The sequence below is a fragment of the Clarias gariepinus genome, chromosome 15 (genome assembly GCF_024256425.1).
Source record: "Clarias gariepinus isolate MV-2021 ecotype Netherlands chromosome 15, CGAR_prim_01v2, whole genome shotgun sequence".
In the NCBI taxonomy this organism is placed as follows: Eukaryota; Metazoa; Chordata; class Actinopteri; order Siluriformes; family Clariidae; genus Clarias; species Clarias gariepinus.
Window position 1 is genome coordinate 1,973,844 of NC_071114.1, and position 20,285 is coordinate 1,994,128.

Below are 20,285 nucleotides of genomic sequence, written 5' to 3' on the forward strand. Positions count from 1 at the left end.
TGCTTTTGCTTTACGCGTGCGCACGCACGTGGTCACAATGTTTATAATAAACAGTAAATGCCTGCGCGGACATTGACTATTCATGTGACGGATGCACACTGAGACTGAGCATGGGAGACGATGTTGGTGTTGGTGTGTTAAAGTCGGAGTGGAAGATCTTGAGAGTCCTGCACAGAGTGCGGACTGAACCCAACCCCACTGATCCATTACCTTTGGGATGAACTGGAACTGAAGTGTTGTCGGACATCACACTGAGAACGCTGTCCTGTGTTTCTGTGCTGGTGTGAAGGTGATGGGGAGGAACGTGGTCCTGTTTGTGGTTTTCGGCAAATCAGTGTGTTGTTACGGTCACATGATCTCTGTGTGTATGAATTGTTATTGTGTTTTTTTAATTTACAGGATTTTTCATAAACATTAGACATTTGGTGATCCCAAGCAGACGATTCCTGTGACTGAAACCGGACACAGTGATCATAAACAACATGACGCATGACAACCAGATTGATGCAGTTATTTATTTAATTGGACAAAGAATTGGTCTTAACAGATTTTAAATATTACAATTTATTAGTACACTTTACAGACTGTTAGGAAGCACTGCTTCTTATGTAAACATTTAGCATTTCATCTAAATCGGCTTGAGACTTTGCGACCCACAGTACAAGAGCTCACTTGAAGTGTCTGTGGACCTTAATGTCTTCAGCCGAGTCCAGCAGACAGTCTCTTCTCTGGTAGTGAGACAGCAGTTTGCTCCACAGTCCACTGCAGTTCAACAAGTCACGATTACCTGCGAAACATCAAGAACGTTCTGTTATTTGCTGATGGCCAAAGCATTTTACTAATTATCATAAGGTGTTTTGTATTTCAGACAAAAAGTCAGGTGTGTGTTTGAAATTGAAACACAGACTGTGGGTTATTTTATTTCTCTCTAAGATAAAGTCCCTTCCTCAGGCCTCCTCCATCATTCTAAAACTCAAAATACTCTAATAAACACATTGAAAGTAAATCATGGTACATTATGGATTCATTGTGTTTTCCAGTGTACTTCATTAGCACACAAAATATTATCATTGTGATTAACCTGATGTAATTTTTATAACTTGTGATATTTTCAAAATTAGGTCAAAAACAGAATATTGAACAAAAGATTGATCAGATACTAAAAGGTTCCCCGGATGTATAAATGTGTGTATGATTGGCTGCTGCGACCTGGTTACTGAAATCTCGTCTAGCCTTCTCAATCTACCTGTTAAATTTTGAGGTGTATGTTTTCTTTGTTGATGTTGATGTTTTACCCAGAATGCAGAGTCCGTCCTGAGCGCGCGTGATGGCCACATTGACCTGGTTTGGGTCGGTGATGAAGCCCAGTTTCTTCCCCAGCCATCCTTTACTGATGTACGACTCTTTTTCTATCTCAGAAAGTGGACACGATCGAACTGTAGAGAGTATCACATAACGCCACTCGCTTCCTACAAACACACACACACATACACACACACACACACACACACACACCATACTGTATATTATCATGCATATATTTACAATGTCACAAAAAGTATTTACCCTCTTCCTGATTTAATTTATTTTATATTTGTCACGCATATTCATCATCATCAAATAATGGTTAATATTAGAAAAGATAACCTGAGTAAATACTAAATGCAGTTTTTAAGATAATTTTATTTATGACAAGAAAAGCTGTCCAAACCGATGAATTCTTTGTGGAAAATTATTTACATTTACATTCAGGCATTTGGCAGACACTCTTATCCAGAGCGACTTACAAAAAGTCAAAAAGTGCTTTAAATAATTGGATACAAACTTACACTGGGTTAACTAGGTTGATAAATAAGTGCTATTAGTCCAACACAATTGGGCGAGCAGTGCTGGAGGATCGGAGGGAACATGGTGCAGTGCGTGGCGTGATTAGAGCAAAGAGGTAAGTGCCCCCCTAATTGCCCCCTAAATCTAATAACTGGTTACTACGTGTGGTGGCAACAACTGCAATCAAACGTTGGTGATACCTGGCAACAACTCTTTCATGTGGATGAATTTCGGCCCACTCTTTTTTGCAGAATTGTTTTAATTCAGACACATTAGCGGGTTTTTATTTATTAATTAAATTATATTTAATTGTATTTGTATAGTGCTTTTAACAATGGTCCTTGTGGCAAAGTAGCTTTATAGAATCAAAATAAAATTATGAAAATGTGTATGAGATGTGAGAAAATGTGAATAAGTCAGAATGGTCAGATTGTCCCTGCTGAACAAGCTGAGGGCGAGTGGCAGGGAAAACTCCCTGAGATGAAAAGTAGCTCAAGAAGAAACCTTGAGAGGAACCAGACTAAACAGGAAACCCGTCCTCATCTTGGTGATAACAGGTAGCAGGGATTGATCTGCACTCATACTGTGTGTTAGGAGGCTGATCTTGGACACTTGATCTTAAGGTCACAAATTAATGGTTTCACATTCTTCTTCAGGATATTCTGGTAGAGCACAGGGCCATCAATTGCGGTATAGCAAGTCGTCTAGGTCCTGAAGCTAAAAGCAGCCCCAGACCATCACACTACCACCAGCATGTTTGACTGTTGGTATCAAAAATCCAGTCTTTCCTTGTTGGTCTTGTAAATGACACACAAACAAGCATACAGTGGGCCATTTTCATTAACCATAACTCCAGTGTGTTCCAGTGTAACACTGAGATGAGTTGTCATTCTACAGAGTAATTAATTACTGCAAAGACTTTTTACAGTTAAGTTAGCACAGCTAATAATCCTTGGAACAAGAAGTTAGGAATTTTAGAGGGGCGAATCCATCAAATCTCAAGCTTTATTGTTTGTAAAACACCAGTCTGGTGTTTCAGGGTGCTGGTTTCAAATAAAACATCAGATTAGAAAACAACACAAACACTGGATAAAGCATTAGCGATGGATGAATCAAAGACAAGACCATTTGTGAGAACAAATTAAAAGATGTTTGGAAAAGAGCTGTCATGCATGGTGGAGGAAATGGTGATGGTGCTCTGATGGTGCTTTTGTGCTGGCAAAGTAGAAAACCTGTTAAGAGTAATCCTAAACAAGGCAGTTTTTAGACACCATGCAGATGGTTCTCGATTGGAGACAATTCCACTCTACCACAGCATGATGACCCAAAGCATTAGTCCAAAGACCTACTTATAAAAGAGAAACCACCAGGTCTGAGTTCTTTAGGGGAGCAGGTGGACTGGATGGGAGGAAAAAGCCGAACAGGTATGCGGTGCTTCAGGAAGCATGCAGTGATTTCTTTTTTTCAAATTACCTTAACTAACTAACAGCTATAATGTCTGTAAGGCTGTAACACTACAAATGGAGGATTCTTCAATAAGTGCAAAGTTTGAAGCGATAAAGTTTAAATTTTAGCAGTATAATTCATTATTGCTCACTTTTCCAATGGCTTGACTATATTTTCTATTCCTTCTGTTCCTCTGGTTATTAGATAAATAAAACATCTCGGGTTTCTTTGCTGTAACCCTGTTCCCTGAAAAGGCGGGAACGAGATGCTGCATGAAAACGCTATGGGAACATCTTGTCATGTTGCCGATTGTGAAGCATGTGTGTATCAAACACGCCAAGTTTTGCCCTATATAACCATGGTCGGGTGACGTCATCTGATAAGACGCACCTCCAGGTTATAGATAGGAGTGAACCGGAAACATTCCTCAGATTGATTTGTCTAAACGGACGTCCGGTCACGTAGGCAGTGCGGCATTGGGATGCAGCATCTCGTTCATGCCTTTTCAGGGAACAGGGTTACAGCAAAGCAACCCTAAACGTTCCCTTTCAAAGGCTACACTCTATGCTGTGTGAAAACGCTATGGGAAGGAGAGTACCAACGCCGCCGCACTGCAAGTGTCTGGACCCCAAGGTTGTGTAGCATGTGCGCACAAGCTGGAGAAGGTCTAAGAACTATGCCTGGGCAGCTAACTTGAGGACCCGTGGGCCTGGAGTAGCATGAACATCCAGACTACAAATGTAACAAGTGTTTGCGGAGAGGACCAACCCTCCGCGTCACACACACATGCAGGGGAATACCTCTTGCTAGTGCAATAGATGAGGCGATCCCCCTGGTTGAATGAGCCCTGATTCCTAGAGGCGAAGTGAGCCCACGTGCCTTATAGGAGAGGGCAATAGCATCTCTCACCCAGTGTAGTGGCGGCCGCCCCCTGGTTGCAGCCCCAAAACATGTAAAAGCTGCTCTGATTTACGCCACTGGCTGATGTGGTGGACGTAAATCTGAAGAGCACATACTGGACACAGTAAATTAAGATGAGTCTGAGACTGACAGATCTCCAATCCTCTTAGAGAGGTAACGGCCATTAGAAAAACCATCTTAAGGGTCAGAAACCTAAGGCGCTGACTGTAGTGGTTCAAAGGGGGGGCTGGAAGAGTCAGAGAGTAGCAAAGGGGACATTTTCTGATCTTGCGAGGCGAAGAGGTCCAGCTCTGCTACATGAAATCTCCCAGATTGACTGACTACTTCGGGGTGGGGTTTCCATTCCCCGTGTGTCAGAAATTGACCGAAAAACGAAGCACCTGGCGCGTAACCCTTATTGGGGATTGGCCCTAGAGTGAAATCCCCTGTCTTAGCCACAACTGAAATGCTCTCATGTGCAGAAGGCCCAAAGGTGTCACCGTGGATACAGCTGCCATGAGAGCTAAGATCTCTGAAAGTGATGGACACTTTCTGGTCTAGCTTGATTTTCCTTGAGGGTGTTGAGAATGGATTCAACTTTTGGGTCTCAATCCTAGAGACAAAGATAAGCTAGGACGACATGCTGATGTCGAAGCGCTAGCTACTGAGACTGGACCAGCCAGTCGTCTATATAATTCAAACACGGATGCCCTGGAGTCGTAAGAGCCAGAACTACATCCATGCATTTTATATATGTACGGGTGAGAGAGCTAGACCAAATGGAAGGACCCGATACTGGTAAGCTTCGCCCCCAAAAGCGAACCTCAGGAACCTCATGTGTTGTGGCAATATTTCTATATGAAAATAAGCGTCCTTCCATCAATTGTCAGAAATTAATCGCTTGGTAGGATTTGAGAGCAATTACTTTGACAGTCAACATTTTGAAGCAGTATTTATTTATTTTAGATAGCGGTACAGGCCGCGAAATCTAAAAATTGGACGCAGCCCGCCCATTTCTCTTGGGAACCAAGAAATACCGACTGTAGTAGCATGACTCACTGTCTGGTAGGGAAACATGTTCCATGGCCCCATTCCCCAGCAACTTCTGTCATCAGATACGCACTTTCCGGTTTCATGGAAATGGAGACCACGCCATTGAAATGCGGAGGGTGATGTGAGAACTGAATCCTGTAGTTTCTCTCTACAGTACTTAGTACCCAAGGAGATATACTTGGCAGTAGCTTCCACGCTGCCAACTTCTGTGAAAAAGGCAAAAGTTCGGCGGCTTGGTTAAAAGCGGGGGGTGAAACACGAGTGGTGACGGAGCAAAAATACCGACCTCCTGGGGGTGTCAGGGAGAACACTTCATTCTTGAAAGAAATTCTGTGTGCCTCTCCCCATTGGGGGGCCACCCCCATGGTCCTGGGCACATGAACGTCAGGGCTTCTTTGTGAAGAAGACAATATGCCAGTCTGACCTCTTTTAAGGCGGATTGTGAGGCGCGTTGCACCCCAATCTTTACGAGGGGGTGGCCGGCTTAAAAACACTCTCCTTGTGTTTCACGCCTAGCAAGAGTCAGACCCGGTTGAGACTGGGTGGCCGACAGCCCCGACTCTTGAGCACGGCGGCAAAGGAATTTCCAGAAGGCTTGTTCATAAAACTTAGCCTCATAAACCTAGTGGCGATCAAGTTAACGATATCACCAAACAGGCCGGAAGGCGAGATGGGGGCATCCAGGAGGAATGCATGATCCTTATCCTTGACCGCCTGAGATTCAGCCACAAGTGCCTCCCGCTAAAACCATCGCAGCCATAAAACGGCCGATAGCACGCGCCGTCTGCTTTGTTGCACGCAGAGACAAGTCTGTGGCCCAGTGTAATTCCAATTATTTTAGCTATTATATATATATTTTTTTTTTGAAGAGGCCCACCAGTGCTCAAGTCTCTTAGCCAGTCAGCGTGGTAGGCCTGGAAGACCGCCATGGTGTGCAATGAAGCACCAACCTGACCTGCTGCCTAAAAAGCTTTTCCCTCCAGGGAAGATGAAAGTCTACACAGCTTGAAAGGAAATTTTAGCTTTTCAGGAAGGGTGATGTCCCAGGAGAGAGATAGCCTGAAAGCGTCTCTTCTATCTGGGCATCATCATATAACCCTGTGCGTCCACCTCAACTATATTTAAAAAAATAAATAAGTCAATGGCAAGAAAACACGGGATAATACAGCTTACTCCATGAAAGGGTTAACTCATATGGAGATAGCTAAGGGGGGGAGAAAGCGTCGTTAAGGCTCCGCCCCCGGCCACCCAACAGAAACGGCCGTCTAATGCTTCTTCTTTTTTTTTTTTTAAGTGCTTGGAGGCTATTTTCATCTCCACGGAAGCAAGAGAGGATGTTTATCCTTGCCCATTCACAAGAAGCGCAGGGTGCGCTTGAGAGTGGACAGAGGGATTTCCCGATCCAACGAGGAAGTGAGAGATAGGAGTTTTAAATCCGTCTCTCACAACTCTGCCGGATACAGTTTTAAGCCCAGGAAATGCGCGCGGCCCGAAGTTTCTCAAGGAATGCGGGACGCGTGCGAGAACTTTAATCAAAGCAGTAAAGTGGAGAGATCGCCCTCCGATATGGATTATCACACACGGAGGGACATCTCGTTTAAAACTCCAAACTGCCATATCGGTGAGTTAAACACTTTTTATTTTGCTAGTTTAAACACAAACACCCAATTACAACTGAAAGACAAAGAATCTGAGGAATGTTTCCGGTTCACTCCTATTTATAACCTGCAGGTGTGTCTCATCAGATGACGTCACCCGACCAAGGTTATATAAGCCAAAATTTGGCCTGTTTGATACACACATGCTTCACAACCGGCAACATGACAAGATGTTCCCATAGCGTTTTCACGCAGCATAGAGTGTGGTCTTTTTAGGAAACAGTGATTTTTTTTTTTCTTGGAAAATTAGAATTGATTCTAAACTTTTAAACAGTGCATGTTCTGTGAAGTACTGATTTAAAAACTCACCTTGGCTTTTCATGATTGTACAAATGCTGACACCCTGAAGAGCCTGGTTTTTCTTCTGCCCCAACATCTCCTTGATTTTACACATCTGTGCATTGTAGGGGGTGAGAATAGCGATGTCCTCTGGTTTCACTCGAGACTGACGGACTAACAGGTTTGCAACCCGGACCTGATTTGTGTAACAGGAGAATGGTGATGATAAAATGTGTTAGCATAGTTGCTAACAGAGAATTTTTCCTTGATTAATAAAGGTAGATTTCACTCTGTTTACCGCTTGCTCCGCCTCCTGTTCGTTGGCGGCTGAACGTTCATTTCCAGCTGCTGTGGAAACGACTAAACTGATCTCCTGTCCTTCAACGTGACCGAATAGGATGGCAGTCGGGGTGTCGTTTCTGTCGAGCAAAAGGCAGGTTCTTCGCTTGGGTCCAGTCCTCAGTTTCCCTCTGTAAAACTCATTTGAAGGGAACTCACAGATATGCTCATGCTAAAAAAGACAAAAGCTTGATTATGTTTATATTAAAGAGGGTGAATTAATTGACAGAACTTATGTTTGTACTGTATATCCTTTTACCATTCTGTACTGTGTATCCAGCATCAATGCCCTGTCCATATATCGCTCAAAGAGGGACTTCTCCATGCCAAGCTCCTTCACACGGGCACATGTCACGATTGGCCGAATCTGTTTGTGATCGCCTAAAAGCACGATCTGTAAAAAATAAAATAAAAATAAATAACTATATAAGATTATTTTAGTCTGAGCCTTCACAAGATGTTTTGCTGAATACAGTACCTCATACACATTTTCACGTAGGCACACGAAAGTCTGTAGACATTTAGATGTCATTAGATTAGATCTCGAACAACTTTCACATGTCCAGGGCTCAACTCAACAGGAGGCATTTTGGGTCGTTCGCAAAAAAACACCCAATGAATTTTGATATACTCCTCCTAGGGAATTTTTAAGAACGTCACCAAACCGGGCCGATGTGATCTAAAGACATTGAGGATGCAAAATTGTGGAGGGATTTTTGATATCTTAACCTGGTCAACATGATAATGTCTTAAACTTACACTGAAAAATGATGAATAACTTTCTTTGTGGCCTTATATTGAGTGACATTATATTCAATTACACATTTAGTGACATCATAGTGTGATGCCTTTTTTCCAGCATCTGCATGCGTGTAACCATGCTTGTATTACTCGACCTCAGTGCAGCTCTTGACACCATTGATCAAAGTATTCTTCTTCACAGATTAGAAAATGTAGTAGGAATTAAGGGTACAGCCCTCTCCTGGCTCAGGTCCTATTTAATCGATCAGTGTCGGTATGTAGACTTAAATGGTGATTATTCTGAATGTTCTCTAGTGGAGTTTGGTGTTCCACAAGGTTCAGTTTTAGGCCCACTGCTTTTTTTCCCTTTACATGCTTCCTCTGGGCAGCATAATCCGAAAGCATGGTATTAGTTTTCACTGTTATGCTGACAACACAGTTAAATGTCTCAGCAAAACCTGATAATAAACCATCTTACTCAAGTTGAGCAATGTGTGCAGGACATAAAAAATTGGATGCTAATAAACTTCCTTCTGCTTAATCCAGATAAGACAGAAGTTCTAGTCATAGGACCTTAGATGGCCTTTCTGTTCCATCAAGGGCAACAGTAAAAGACCTCGGTGTGATTATAGATTCCAGCCTTTCATTTGAAGCTCATGTAGATAATATTATAGCAGGATAACATTGTTATATAAAAACAGGATAGCATTCTTTCACCTCAGAAATATTGCCAGGATAAAAAATATATTGTCGCTAAACAATGCAGAAAAACTAGTTCATGCTTTTCTCACCTCTAGGTTGGACTATTGTAATGCCCTACTGTCTGGTTGTTCAACTAGGTGCATAAACAAGCTTCAGCTAGTCCAGAATGCAGCAGTGGGAGTCCTCACTAAAACCAGAAGATACGAGCACATCACACCTATTTTATCTTTACTTTATTGGCTCTCTGTGAAATTTCGCATTGATTTTAAAATACTACTTTTGACATATAAAGCATTAAATGGTCTCGCACCGCGGTATCTGATACCCCTTTTCCACTGCTCGGGTTTCCGTGCCGGTTCCCAATTTTGGAACCAGTGTCGTGCTTTTCCACAGAAAACAATTGGTGCCAGTGCCCTAAAATAAGCACCGAACCGGCCCCTAAACTCTGCTGGTCTAGTCGGGAGAACCCGTGAGTTATAGGGAGCGTTAAAAAAAAATGGCGGACACCCAAATTTCGTTAACATGGAGCGCAGACGAAACAAAAGCGCTTTTAGCATTTAGGACATCCGCCGAGATCCAGCAGAAATTGGAAATTGCTTTAAGAAAAAAAGTGTATGAGGAAATAAGAGAAGAACTAATAGTCGCAGGCTTCACACGAACAACCGACCAAATAGTGAATAATCTAAAAAAACTGAAGAAAGACTTTCAGCAGTTATATCACATAGAATAAGCTGCCTTTGGATACTGAAATACATTTTCATAGTTTGAAGAATAACCAGTAAACTGACTTCGGCCATGGTCATTTCTGTTTAGTGGGTGTGGCCTGTGACATATTATCATGCAGCTCCCGCTGAGCTCCTGTCTAGTGTAAATGCGGGCCGGCACCTGGCACCAGCACCAGTGTAGTGGAAATGAGGTATCAGTGAACTGTTAGTGTCTTACGATCCGCCACGGCTACTTCGATCAAAGGATTAGTACCGCGTATAATGAAAACTACAGCTGGGGGCAGAGCTTTTTCTTACAAAGCCCCGAAATTATGGAATAGTCTTCCAAATAGTGTTGGGGACTCAGACACAGTCTCAGTGTTTAAATCCAGGCTAAAAACCTATTTATTTAATCAAGCATTTTTGTAAATAGATTAGCCTTAGGTAAAGGAGCAGATCTGGGGGACTCATGGACGTAGAGTATTATGGTGAACTGGTATGTTTGGATGCTGTCTTCCTCACTCTCATTGATCAGGTTTGTTGACGGTGAGGTGATTGTTTGCTTTACATCTCAGTTCCCCCTCATGTCTGTGTTTCCTTCTGGCTCTCCCTTTTAGTTATGCTGTCATAGTTAGTCCTGCCGGAGTCTCTGCTTGCACTCTACAGTAAATATACATTTACATTATACATTATATGACTGTGACCAGACCTAACTGTTATCTCTTCTCTTCTGCTCTCTCTCCTGCTCTTTCTCTTCCCTCTCTCCCCCTCTCTCTCCTTCTCTCTCTCTGTCAAGCTACACATGTCGTTCCTGAGCTGCCAGTGATCCAGACTCCCTCTGCCCTCCAGACCTGTCTGACCCATCCTGGTGCCCCGCTTCTGGTTGGAGATCTCGTCACACAGATCTTTCTGGCCTCGACTGATGTTGGCAGCTGTTTCTCTGAGGACTTGACAGTTCGATAGTTCAGGACTGGAACTTCATACTAGTCTACTTGAGTCTCCAATAACTACCTGGACTCCATATTAACATCAATTAACATCAACTGTTATGCTGAACTGCCTGCCAACTAACACACAGTATGAATGCAGATCAATTCCTGCTTTCTGTTTCACCCAGATGAGGATGGGTTCCCTGTTGAGTCTGGTTCCTCTCAAGGTTTCTTCCTATTATCATCTCAGGGATTTTTTCCTTGCCACTGTCACCCTCGGCTTTCTTACCAGGGACTATCTGACCATTTTGATTCAGACACATTAAAATTCCATACAAACTTAAATAATTATTTTGATTGTGCAAAGCTGGTTTGGGAAAATGACAATTGTTTAAAGCGCTATACAAATAAAATTGAATTGAATTGAATTGAATTGAATAAAAGGGAGCCGTACAGTTAGGAAATCTGACCCTTTATTGCCCCTGGAAGAAGGAGATGATTTTCAATATCAGACATTTCCTAGTGGATTTTGCTCTGTCTCATTTCAAATTGAATAAAATGACATAGCTGGAGATATTTTTAAAAATCTGTTTTAGGAAGTTGATACTTCATTCTAAGTGTCTCGAAAGAATTGACAACATTATCTGGAAATAAACTGCATTAAATAAAAAAAAAAAACAATACTAGCTAAAGAAGCAGAGAGGTCAGGGTTCAAGATGATCGGGGATCGCATAGTTTACTTCCTGGGGAGATGAAGATATTTTATCTTCCCAAGCCAAAAGGGTATTTAATAGCAAACAAGTGTCAACTTCTGTCCGGATGGCCTTAAAAGTATTAATAAATGGAAGAGAAGTTAGTGTTTTCGGGGCACATGCAAAGGATTCCATACTGACCCACTGGGAGTCTGCATCATTTGAAAACCATCTAAGCATTTGTTTGATTAGCTGAATAATAAAGCTGTATATTGGGCAAAGATCCACCTCCACACTCCTTTGGTTTGAGAAGAGAAGTGAATTTGTATGCACTGAAATAAATAAAGTAAACGGGGGAGCACATTCATTTTAATTGTCTTAATTCTTCCAAAAAAAGAAATTGACAAAGCTCCACCTATTTATATCCTGTTTAAGTTTTCTCATCAAAGGTGAATAATTCTTACAGGACAAAACCTTTAAATCAGCAGTTATGTGTATGACTTAATAATAATAATAAAAACACAGAGTCAGAGATGTGAAAGGAACATTGTAATTTAACATTTTGTGGAGGATTTAAAACCATGGCTTGGGATTTCCCTAAGTTTATTTAGTATCCACTAGACTGGCTCCATTAATGATCTCCAACACAAGAAATTTGATGATTGTGGTTTTCTCATAAAAAACTTTAAAACTGGAGTTAATTTTAACTGGATCATATGAAATTACTCCATCTGTAGTTTTGATAGACTTAATGGATGTTCCAGCTCGTTCACAGTTGAGTTGATATGCTAAAAGATGAATAGGTTTATTTCCTTATTTGATAAAACCTTTGCCTGTTAAATGGTATTAATTTTTGTACATGTTCTGAATAGTCCAGGTTTAATTTAGATCTAACACCAGTTAGAAGATTCCAATTGTTTTTTGTGTGTGAAATTTTATGCAGCAGTTCCAATCTTTTAACCTCTTCTTCTATTTTCTTCCTATTCTCAGGGTTTTGCTTTTTATGCCAAGTAGTAAAGAGATGATGTGGCCTCTTAAGGTGGCCTTGGCTGCATCTTATTTGGTATTTACTGGACAAAATTCATTATCCTGCCAATATTGGGATATTTTTTCTTTAAGGAACTGGCCAAAAAAATGTAATTAGGGTACTATTAAATTTCTAATAAAATGAATTTGGGGTTGAAAATTCTGTTAAACCTAAAAAAACAGGGTTTTAATCAGAAAGAACCATTGGACACATCGTTCTCTTATCACTTGAGGCACGACAAATATTTTGAAGGGTTTGTGAAGAACGGGAGGTCGATTTTAAAGAAGATGACCTGTCCAATTTATTATGCATGACATGAAAATCCCCAGCCATAATCCCCAGACCATTACAATGATGATTAAACAATAGGATCATCTTCGATATAAAGTTAGGACTGTCCTCATTCGATGCATACACATTTAAAACAGTTAAGGGTTTCCCTAAGATACGACTGGAAATCTGCCATCAGGATCCTGTTCGGTCCGATCTAAGATTAAAGGAAAGTTTTTATGAATCATAATAGCAACTTCGTGTTTATTTGATGAAAAAGTCATTAAATATACCTGACCAATCCAATCTTTTTTTGAGTCGTAAGTGTTTCATACAGATGTGGCCATTAAAAAAAATGCACGTTTTTTGCAGCGAAATTATACAAGCAAAATTCAGGAATTGAAATAAATGTGTTGCGCTTAACTGAATATCTGCCAGATGCCGCATGGAAGGACTTTATTTAAAAGCCAGACCAAGTACAACCAAGAATTGTGTATACAGTGGAACCTTGGATTAAGAGCATAATTCGTTCGGGAAGCATACACTCGTAAACCAAATAGAACTTTCCCATAAGAAATAATAGAAACTCAAATTATACCACAGCCCAAAAAAATAAATACATAAAAATAATTAACAAATATAATTAAATTTTAACAAAATATAAAGTAAAAAACAAATTAATATGCACTTTACCTTTAAAAAAAATAGTAAAAATAAATCCCGACAGATAAGTGTTTCTGTTTGTGCGCACTGTGTGTGTGTGTGTGAATCTAAAGTAAGCTCCCCCCCTCTCCCTTCACGTCTTACACAGTTACCCTTCCTCCACTCTTTTCACACACACACACGCGCACACAACAGAAACACTGTTTTATCGGACAAATGAACAAGAAATCTCTCTAATGACAGTTGATTGAGCGACACATTACGGAATCACTGCTGTAAAGTAAAAATAAAACAAATTAACCTGCACTTTACCTTTGAAAAGAATGACGATAGAGCAGTGTTTCTGTGTAGAGCAGAGAGAAAGAGTGTGTTTGTCTGTGTGTGTGTGTGTGTGTGTGTGTGAAGGCGGAAGTAGGAGGGGTCTGTGTATGTATATGTGTGTGTAAAACTGCCTACTTTAACGGGAAACATAGAAAAAACACAATAGCACTCCTCAGCGGTGGGCTTGAGACTGAAATGGAAGGGGGGCTCTGTGTTCTTTCTCAGTCTCAGTAGCAGGGAAATCTGCGAGAAGTTCTGACCACACTGGAAACATTTTCTGTAGAAATGTAGTCAGAGGTTTGTTGCCCTGTGCTTTCTCAGGAAGCCAATTAATCCTTATTTTTTTGCCGAAACCACATATCTTAAAGTCACTTTCGCTTGGAGATGTTTCACGGTCACACGCAAATCTGCCATCCGAGTGCCATGTGCACTTCCCGTGTCCTCTACCACAGAAATCCGCTGCTCATCTGTACTTAGCCGTGTTTCAGTGTCAGTAACTTGTGCGGTTTGAGCAGCGAATAAGTCCTTAAGACTATAACTGTGGTAGCCATTTTTCCTAGCTGTCCCTCAATATCGTCTAAACCAATACCAACGGCCCTAATTTTGGTTAAAATTAGCGAGGTATAGAGCCTTTTCCCCTTTTAGATCATTGCAGTGGGTTTTTTTATTTTTTCTTTACTTTTTTGTGATCTTGTCACTGTAAAAATACGAAAAGTCCTCATCACCTCCACTTTTCATTTTCTAATATGTTGTTAAATAATTACAAAGTAGGCAAAAAATAGGGTGTAATAAGAAAAATACAGAGTTCCAAAGCGGAGTAAAACTCTTTTACTGTCATCCAAATTTCTTTTTTTTTATATCATTATTTTTGGGTTGTGGAATAAATTGTTTGAGTTTCCATTATTTCTTATAAGAGAAAATCGCTTTAATATACAAGTGTTTTGATATACAAGCATGCTCCCGGAGCAAAATATGCTCACAATACAAGGTTCCACTGTATAAAATCTAAAACTAATGTTTCTTGTATAAATAGATTAAAACATGGTAGAAAGGAGGAAACACAGATAATGTTCACACATAAATCAGGATATACAGTAGGGTGAACACTGGGCAGCATGTTCTTACCTGCTCAGGTTTATGTGAGACTAAAGGAATGAAGGCTTCAGGTTCTGTGGCCATGGCACACTCATCAATCAGGATCTGTCGGAAGTCTATGGTCTCCATCAGGATGGGCTTTAGAGCAGTCGAGCAGGTGCACAGGATCACATCATGCTTCAGAAGTTCATGCTTCCGAGCCTCCTTCAACACTTTCTTGTAACTATATACATACGTTTATGTATTTATTATTGTCAGTATAATTTTTTTTCTTTAGACAACACACATGCATATTCATCCTTTGGGTGCAAAATATGGATGGTATAAGCCAGCTCTAAAAAATAAGTATGCAGACAAGGCCTCATGGAACTAGCATGCAAAGATGACAATATGGGCCAATGGCAAATTAAACCAACTCATTCAGTCAACTGGTATGATCACAGTATCACATCTCAATACACCACTTTTAGGTTCTGTCTGGCTGTCAACTAACGTTCTCCTGAAATCATGAAAAAAGGTCTGCTGTTATTTTGGAGCCAAACATTTGCCTCGTCTCTCCACGAATATACAATGAGCTACTTCCAGGGTAACACAGTTACCTTATCATTTGCCTTTGTACTATGCCATTGACCTCCTGGCAGGTTTGCCATCTTCATTTACCTCTCCCATCACCCAGCCATAGAAAAATATTATCTGCTTCCACTTGTCCTATTCACCTTAAAACACATAAGGGACCCAAGGAATTTCACCAAATTAATGAGATGAATGGATGGCAAATGGACGAAAAATCACTTTCATAAAAACCTTTATCATTATGAATAGATGGTAATCTAGGTTGGGCCTGAAATGCTCCTTCTGTCCTCCATGACCCTTGAATAAAGTTCTCAAATAGTTTCAGGATCAGATTTTTTTCCTTAAGAAGATATCCTGATTTACTTTGAGTCTGAGTCAGTTATGGCCAAAACCCCAAACCACAAAAGACCTGCAATGCTTTTTGGCAATAAGTCTTTTAAGTAATATCAGTGCCTGGGGTAGTCTCTCATTAATGAAATTACCTGAAGCCCCCGAGTCAATGAGCACCTCCACATGATGGGGTGTTTATTTTTCAGATCGGTACTGACCCTGTCTGTGGCTTGCCTCTCCATGGGCATTGATGCCTTTTTGGGACTGCATGGGCTGTTGCTCTGAAGGACAAGGTTCTCCCATGTCCTCTTCAGGTTCTACCTCAGGTGCAGGAGGTATAGCGGCGGGTTCAGGGTCCTGGGGCAGAGGTGAGGCTTTGCGCCAGTAGCCAGGGGTTTGACCAGCTAGGCACTCAGAGCAGCATTTTCAGGGTGGAGGTGATGTTTTCCATCTGGAGCCCGACACTTGCAGAGGTTAGAGGCTTATCAGTCTGCACGGCTAGCCTATTTAACTCTTCCAGATCCTTTGGGGGTTCACATACAGCTAGCTTACCTTTCAGCCATTCAACGAGCCCTGAATATATGATATTAGCTGGCAGCCCGGGTACGAAAGTATAATCAGCCACTGATTAACCAATTTGTTCTTTGAGCATGAACAACATCAAATGTTCTGAAGAGCATGGTGCATTTCCTATCAGATCTGTGACTCGCAAGACACATTGTTACAAGTAATGAAGCAATTTCAGCAGAAAACTGTATGTATGTGTATTGCATAATAAATGAACGGACAATAATACGTTAATACTATTATTTTACAATAATAAAATATACAATATACAACATAAAAGCACATAATAATAATAATATTATTTACCTTTCAGTGTTAAACTCCTGCGTGCCATTTTCAAGATCTTTTATCTCAGCTGAGTGTGGGTTGTCAGGTTGTCTCACCAAGTGCATTAAAGAGATGAGTCTGTATAACAGCAGTATAATGGCAGAAAGTTTAATCACAATTCTCAAATAGGGCACAAAAAGCTTAAGATAGCCTGTGTTATTCTGTGTTATGGCTAATTATTTCAGGTTCTGGTGAAGAATTCTGAGGGTCTCCTTCTTCTACATGATTCCATCCACTGCAGCACAAAATTTCCACTAGCAGGAGAATGCTATAATATTGCCACCCCATGCTTAACAGTGTCTGGCACTAGGATGTTGGTAGTAGATCTTTTACTTGCTGTGGGTTGTGGGGTGAGGCCTCCATGGATGGGACTTGTTTGCCCAGTGCAACCTATAGAATTGGTAAGTGAATTGGTGAGTTTGAGCGTCTGGGTAAGGGGCCTTGGGCTCTTTGCCTGCTGAGCCGGGGGCGCTATAGAGCCTATTATGGAGTAGGACGTGTTTTGTCGGGCTCTCGCTGAACAATAACATTTAAAATGGTAAAATCCTTTTTTAAATTTATAGTTTATTTCATTAACTGGTCGGTAATACGTAGTCACAAATTTGTGACAAGTTTAGTAGTTTTTTTGGTGTCGGCTATGGCTGTGAGGTTGAGAAAATACAAATTCAGCGGATCATCCAGCACTAGGCCCAGCACACCCTCAGCCCTCAGTCCCGTTAGTGAGCCAAGCTCAAGCTGCGCCGCTACTTCATCTACCTCAAAGTTGGAAAGAATAGACGTCGAAGACCTCAAATCTCAAATTCTTATGTCCCTCAAGAGTGACATTATAACTGTTATTAAAGAAGAATTGAGAAGTGCACCGACCGAAGAACTGAACTCCATTAAGGGTGAGTAACAGACGCTCAAGGCCGAAATCACCGGTTGCATTGCGACAACCCGCGCAGAAATGGACCAGATTAAGGCTTCTGTGAGGGACATGGAGGGCAGACTGTCTACATGGTCGGATGAAGTGGTCTCAATGCAAACTACTATAACGAGCCTGCAGGCAGAAATGACAGAACTGAAAGCCATGTATGATAACATGGAAGGGAAAATGCGGAGATGTAACATTCGAATCCTGGGCGTTCCAGAAGAGGAACGGGGTCAAGCTCCACCGCGTCTGTCTCTAAATTACTGACCAAAGTTCTGGAGATGGACAAGAACCTCCTTATTGATCATTCGTTCTGGCCCCAAGAAGCAAGGAGGGAAACCGCGCACCATTATCGCCAAGTTACACTACCATCAGGACTGTATGGAGGTACTGCGCCGTGCTCGGTCCCGAGGTCCACTTTGCTTTAACAGGGAGCAAATAGCTATATTTCCCGATTTCACTCCGAGTGTGGCCAAGGCTCGTGCGGCATTTACCGAGGTTAGAAAACTCTTACGAGGACAGGACGGTGTGCGCTTCTGCATTTTGTATCCTGCGCGACTCCATATCACCTATAAGGGCGAGGACAAGATGTTCACAGATCCAGATAAAGCCATGCACTATTTTATGCATAGTGTTATTACTCCCGCAGAAGCCAGTCCTTAACTCCTGAAGGACGTTCATATTTCGTATCGTTGGCACCTGGACGGTAAACACAGAACTGTGACCGAGGTAAACTATAGTGGTTTATTACAAGTTAGTGTAATTATGTTGAAGTTTCCGTTTTTGTTTCAGCACAAAGTTATTTGTAATTAACGCTTCATAACCATAATAAGGATGATGTTGACTAGTTAATGTTTAGACCTGTTTATATATTTTATTGTTACAAGCTTATAAGATGGTTCAGTGAGAGCCTGATTTTGGCTCAGTAGGATCCAGATAAGCACAGTGTGTGGATTTGTTGGTGTGGGTTGGGTTAATCACCTGGTATTAATGGGTGATTGGGCTAGGGTTCAGGCCAGTCAGCAGTACTTTTTAAAAAATCTCTTTCTCTCTCTTTTTTCTCTTTCTTTTTTTCTTTCTTTCTTTCTTTTTTCTTGGCTCTATTCGATTTTTTGTAAATCTGCAACTTCACTATTGCTATTAACTTTTTATGACAAAAACAGGCGTTTCTTTTAGACGGACTAATGGATGTTTGATCAATTTTGTTAGTTGGAATGTTAAATTCCTTTACCATCCTGTAAAGAGGAAAAAAGTCCTCATTCATTTGCAACACCTCAGAGCTGATATTGCTTTTCTTCAAGAGACTCATTTACGCACATGTGACCAATCTAAATTAAGAGAGGGGTGGATCGGACAAGTATATCACTCCAACTTCCGCTCAAAGGTGAGGGGGGCTGCTATTCTGATTAATAAAAACTTACCATTTGTAGCAACTACTGTAGATGCAGATACTGCTGGCCGCTATATTATTGTAGTTGGGCAAGTATACGGGCTCCCACTTATTCTTGCCAATGTGTATGCACCCAATTGGGATGATGAAGGTTTTTTTGCTAACTTTCTGTCTCGGATCCCTAATATGACAACCCACCACCTTATCATAGGAGGTGATATAAATTGCGTTCTTTCCACTGTGTTAGATCGCAGTTCCCCTAAAAAAATGCCCAAATCCAGATCAGCAAAAGTGATACAAAGTTTCCTGCAGGCTTATGAATTGGCGGTTCCGAAATCCTACTACAAGAAAATACTCATTTTATTCTCCAGTACATTATACTTTACATTACACGCATAGATTATTTTCTTGTAGATAAAAGGCTTCTGCCTCTTGTAACAGATTCAGATTATAAAGCCATAGTGATATCAGACCACTCTCCACTGACTCTGTCAATCCATATCCCCAGTGCAGGACCTAACTATTGTCACTTCTGTCAGATGAGAAGTTTGTGAGCTTTATGAGTTCAGAGATAGAGTTTTTTTAAATGTTAATCAAACTCCAGGTATGTCATCTTCTACAGTTTGGGAATCCTTAAAGGCATATCTAAGGGGGCAGATTATTTCTTTTTGTGCAAAACAAAATAAGGAAACCAGGGAACAATTTACAAAATTAACAGATAAGATAAAGGAATCAGATTCAATATGCAGTGTGTCAACTACACCAACCATACTCAAACAATGCTTATTTTTAAGCGGAATATAATTTAATTTCGACAAAACAAGCAGAATATCTGTTTTCCGAGAAAGCTTTTCTTCTGGTTAATTACCTCCAACTTTGCGGCAAGCAGTTATCTCCTTAATTTTAAAAAAAGAAAAGAATCCTCTTGACTGTAGTTCATATCGTCCAATTTCACTGTTGAATACAGATACAAAAATCTTAGCAAAAGTTTTGGCCCACCGTCTGGAGAAAGTTATGCATTGTGTTATTTCACCTACAGTAATCAAATAGGCTTAATAAAAAACAGATATTGATGTCTGGTCACGTAGGCAGTGTGGCATTGGGACGCAGCATCTCGTTCCCGCCTTTTCAGGGAACAGGATTACAGCAAAGTAACCCGAGACGTTCCCTTTCAAAGGCTACACTCGATGCTGCGTGAAAACGCTATGGGAACGAGAGTGCCAATGTGCCGCACTACAAGTGTCTGGACCCCAAGGTTGAGAAGGTCTCAGAACTATGTCTGGGTAGCTGACACGAGGACCCGTGAGCCCGAAGTAGCATGAACATCCAGACTATAAATGTAACAAATGTGTGCGGAGAGGACAACCCCTTGCATCACACACTTGCTGCAGGGGAATACCTCTTGCTAGTGCAATAGATGAGGCAATCCCCCTGGTTGAATGAGCCCTGATTCCTAGAGGCGAAGTGAGCCCATGTGCCTCATAGGAGAAGGCAATAGCATCTCTCACGCAGCTTGCGGCCCCAAAACATGTAAAAACTGTT

The 20,285-nt window shown here is 41.2% G+C and overlaps 1 protein-coding gene across 3 annotated transcripts in view; it reads right to left on the reverse strand.

Annotated features, from left to right (window-relative positions):
* Positions 1-497: 497 nt before the first annotated feature.
* The window catches only part of LOC128542864 (helicase with zinc finger domain 2-like), a 33,441-nt gene continuing 13,653 nt past the window's right edge, over positions 498-20,285 (reverse strand). For all 3 annotated transcript variants that reach the window (XM_053513001.1, XM_053513002.1, XM_053512999.1), the window contains 7 exons: positions 16,423-16,521; positions 14,677-14,869; positions 7,762-7,896; positions 7,462-7,674; positions 7,194-7,359; positions 1,296-1,469; positions 498-787 (listed from right to left, as the gene is read on the reverse strand). In XM_053513001.1, coding sequence (XP_053368976.1) covers positions 669-787; positions 1,296-1,469; positions 7,194-7,359; positions 7,462-7,674; positions 7,762-7,896; positions 14,677-14,869; positions 16,423-16,521 — 1,099 coding nt within the window. In that variant the 3' untranslated portion in view covers positions 498-668. The remainder of the gene's footprint in view (positions 788-1,295; positions 1,470-7,193; positions 7,360-7,461; positions 7,675-7,761; positions 7,897-14,676; positions 14,870-16,422; positions 16,522-20,285) is intronic.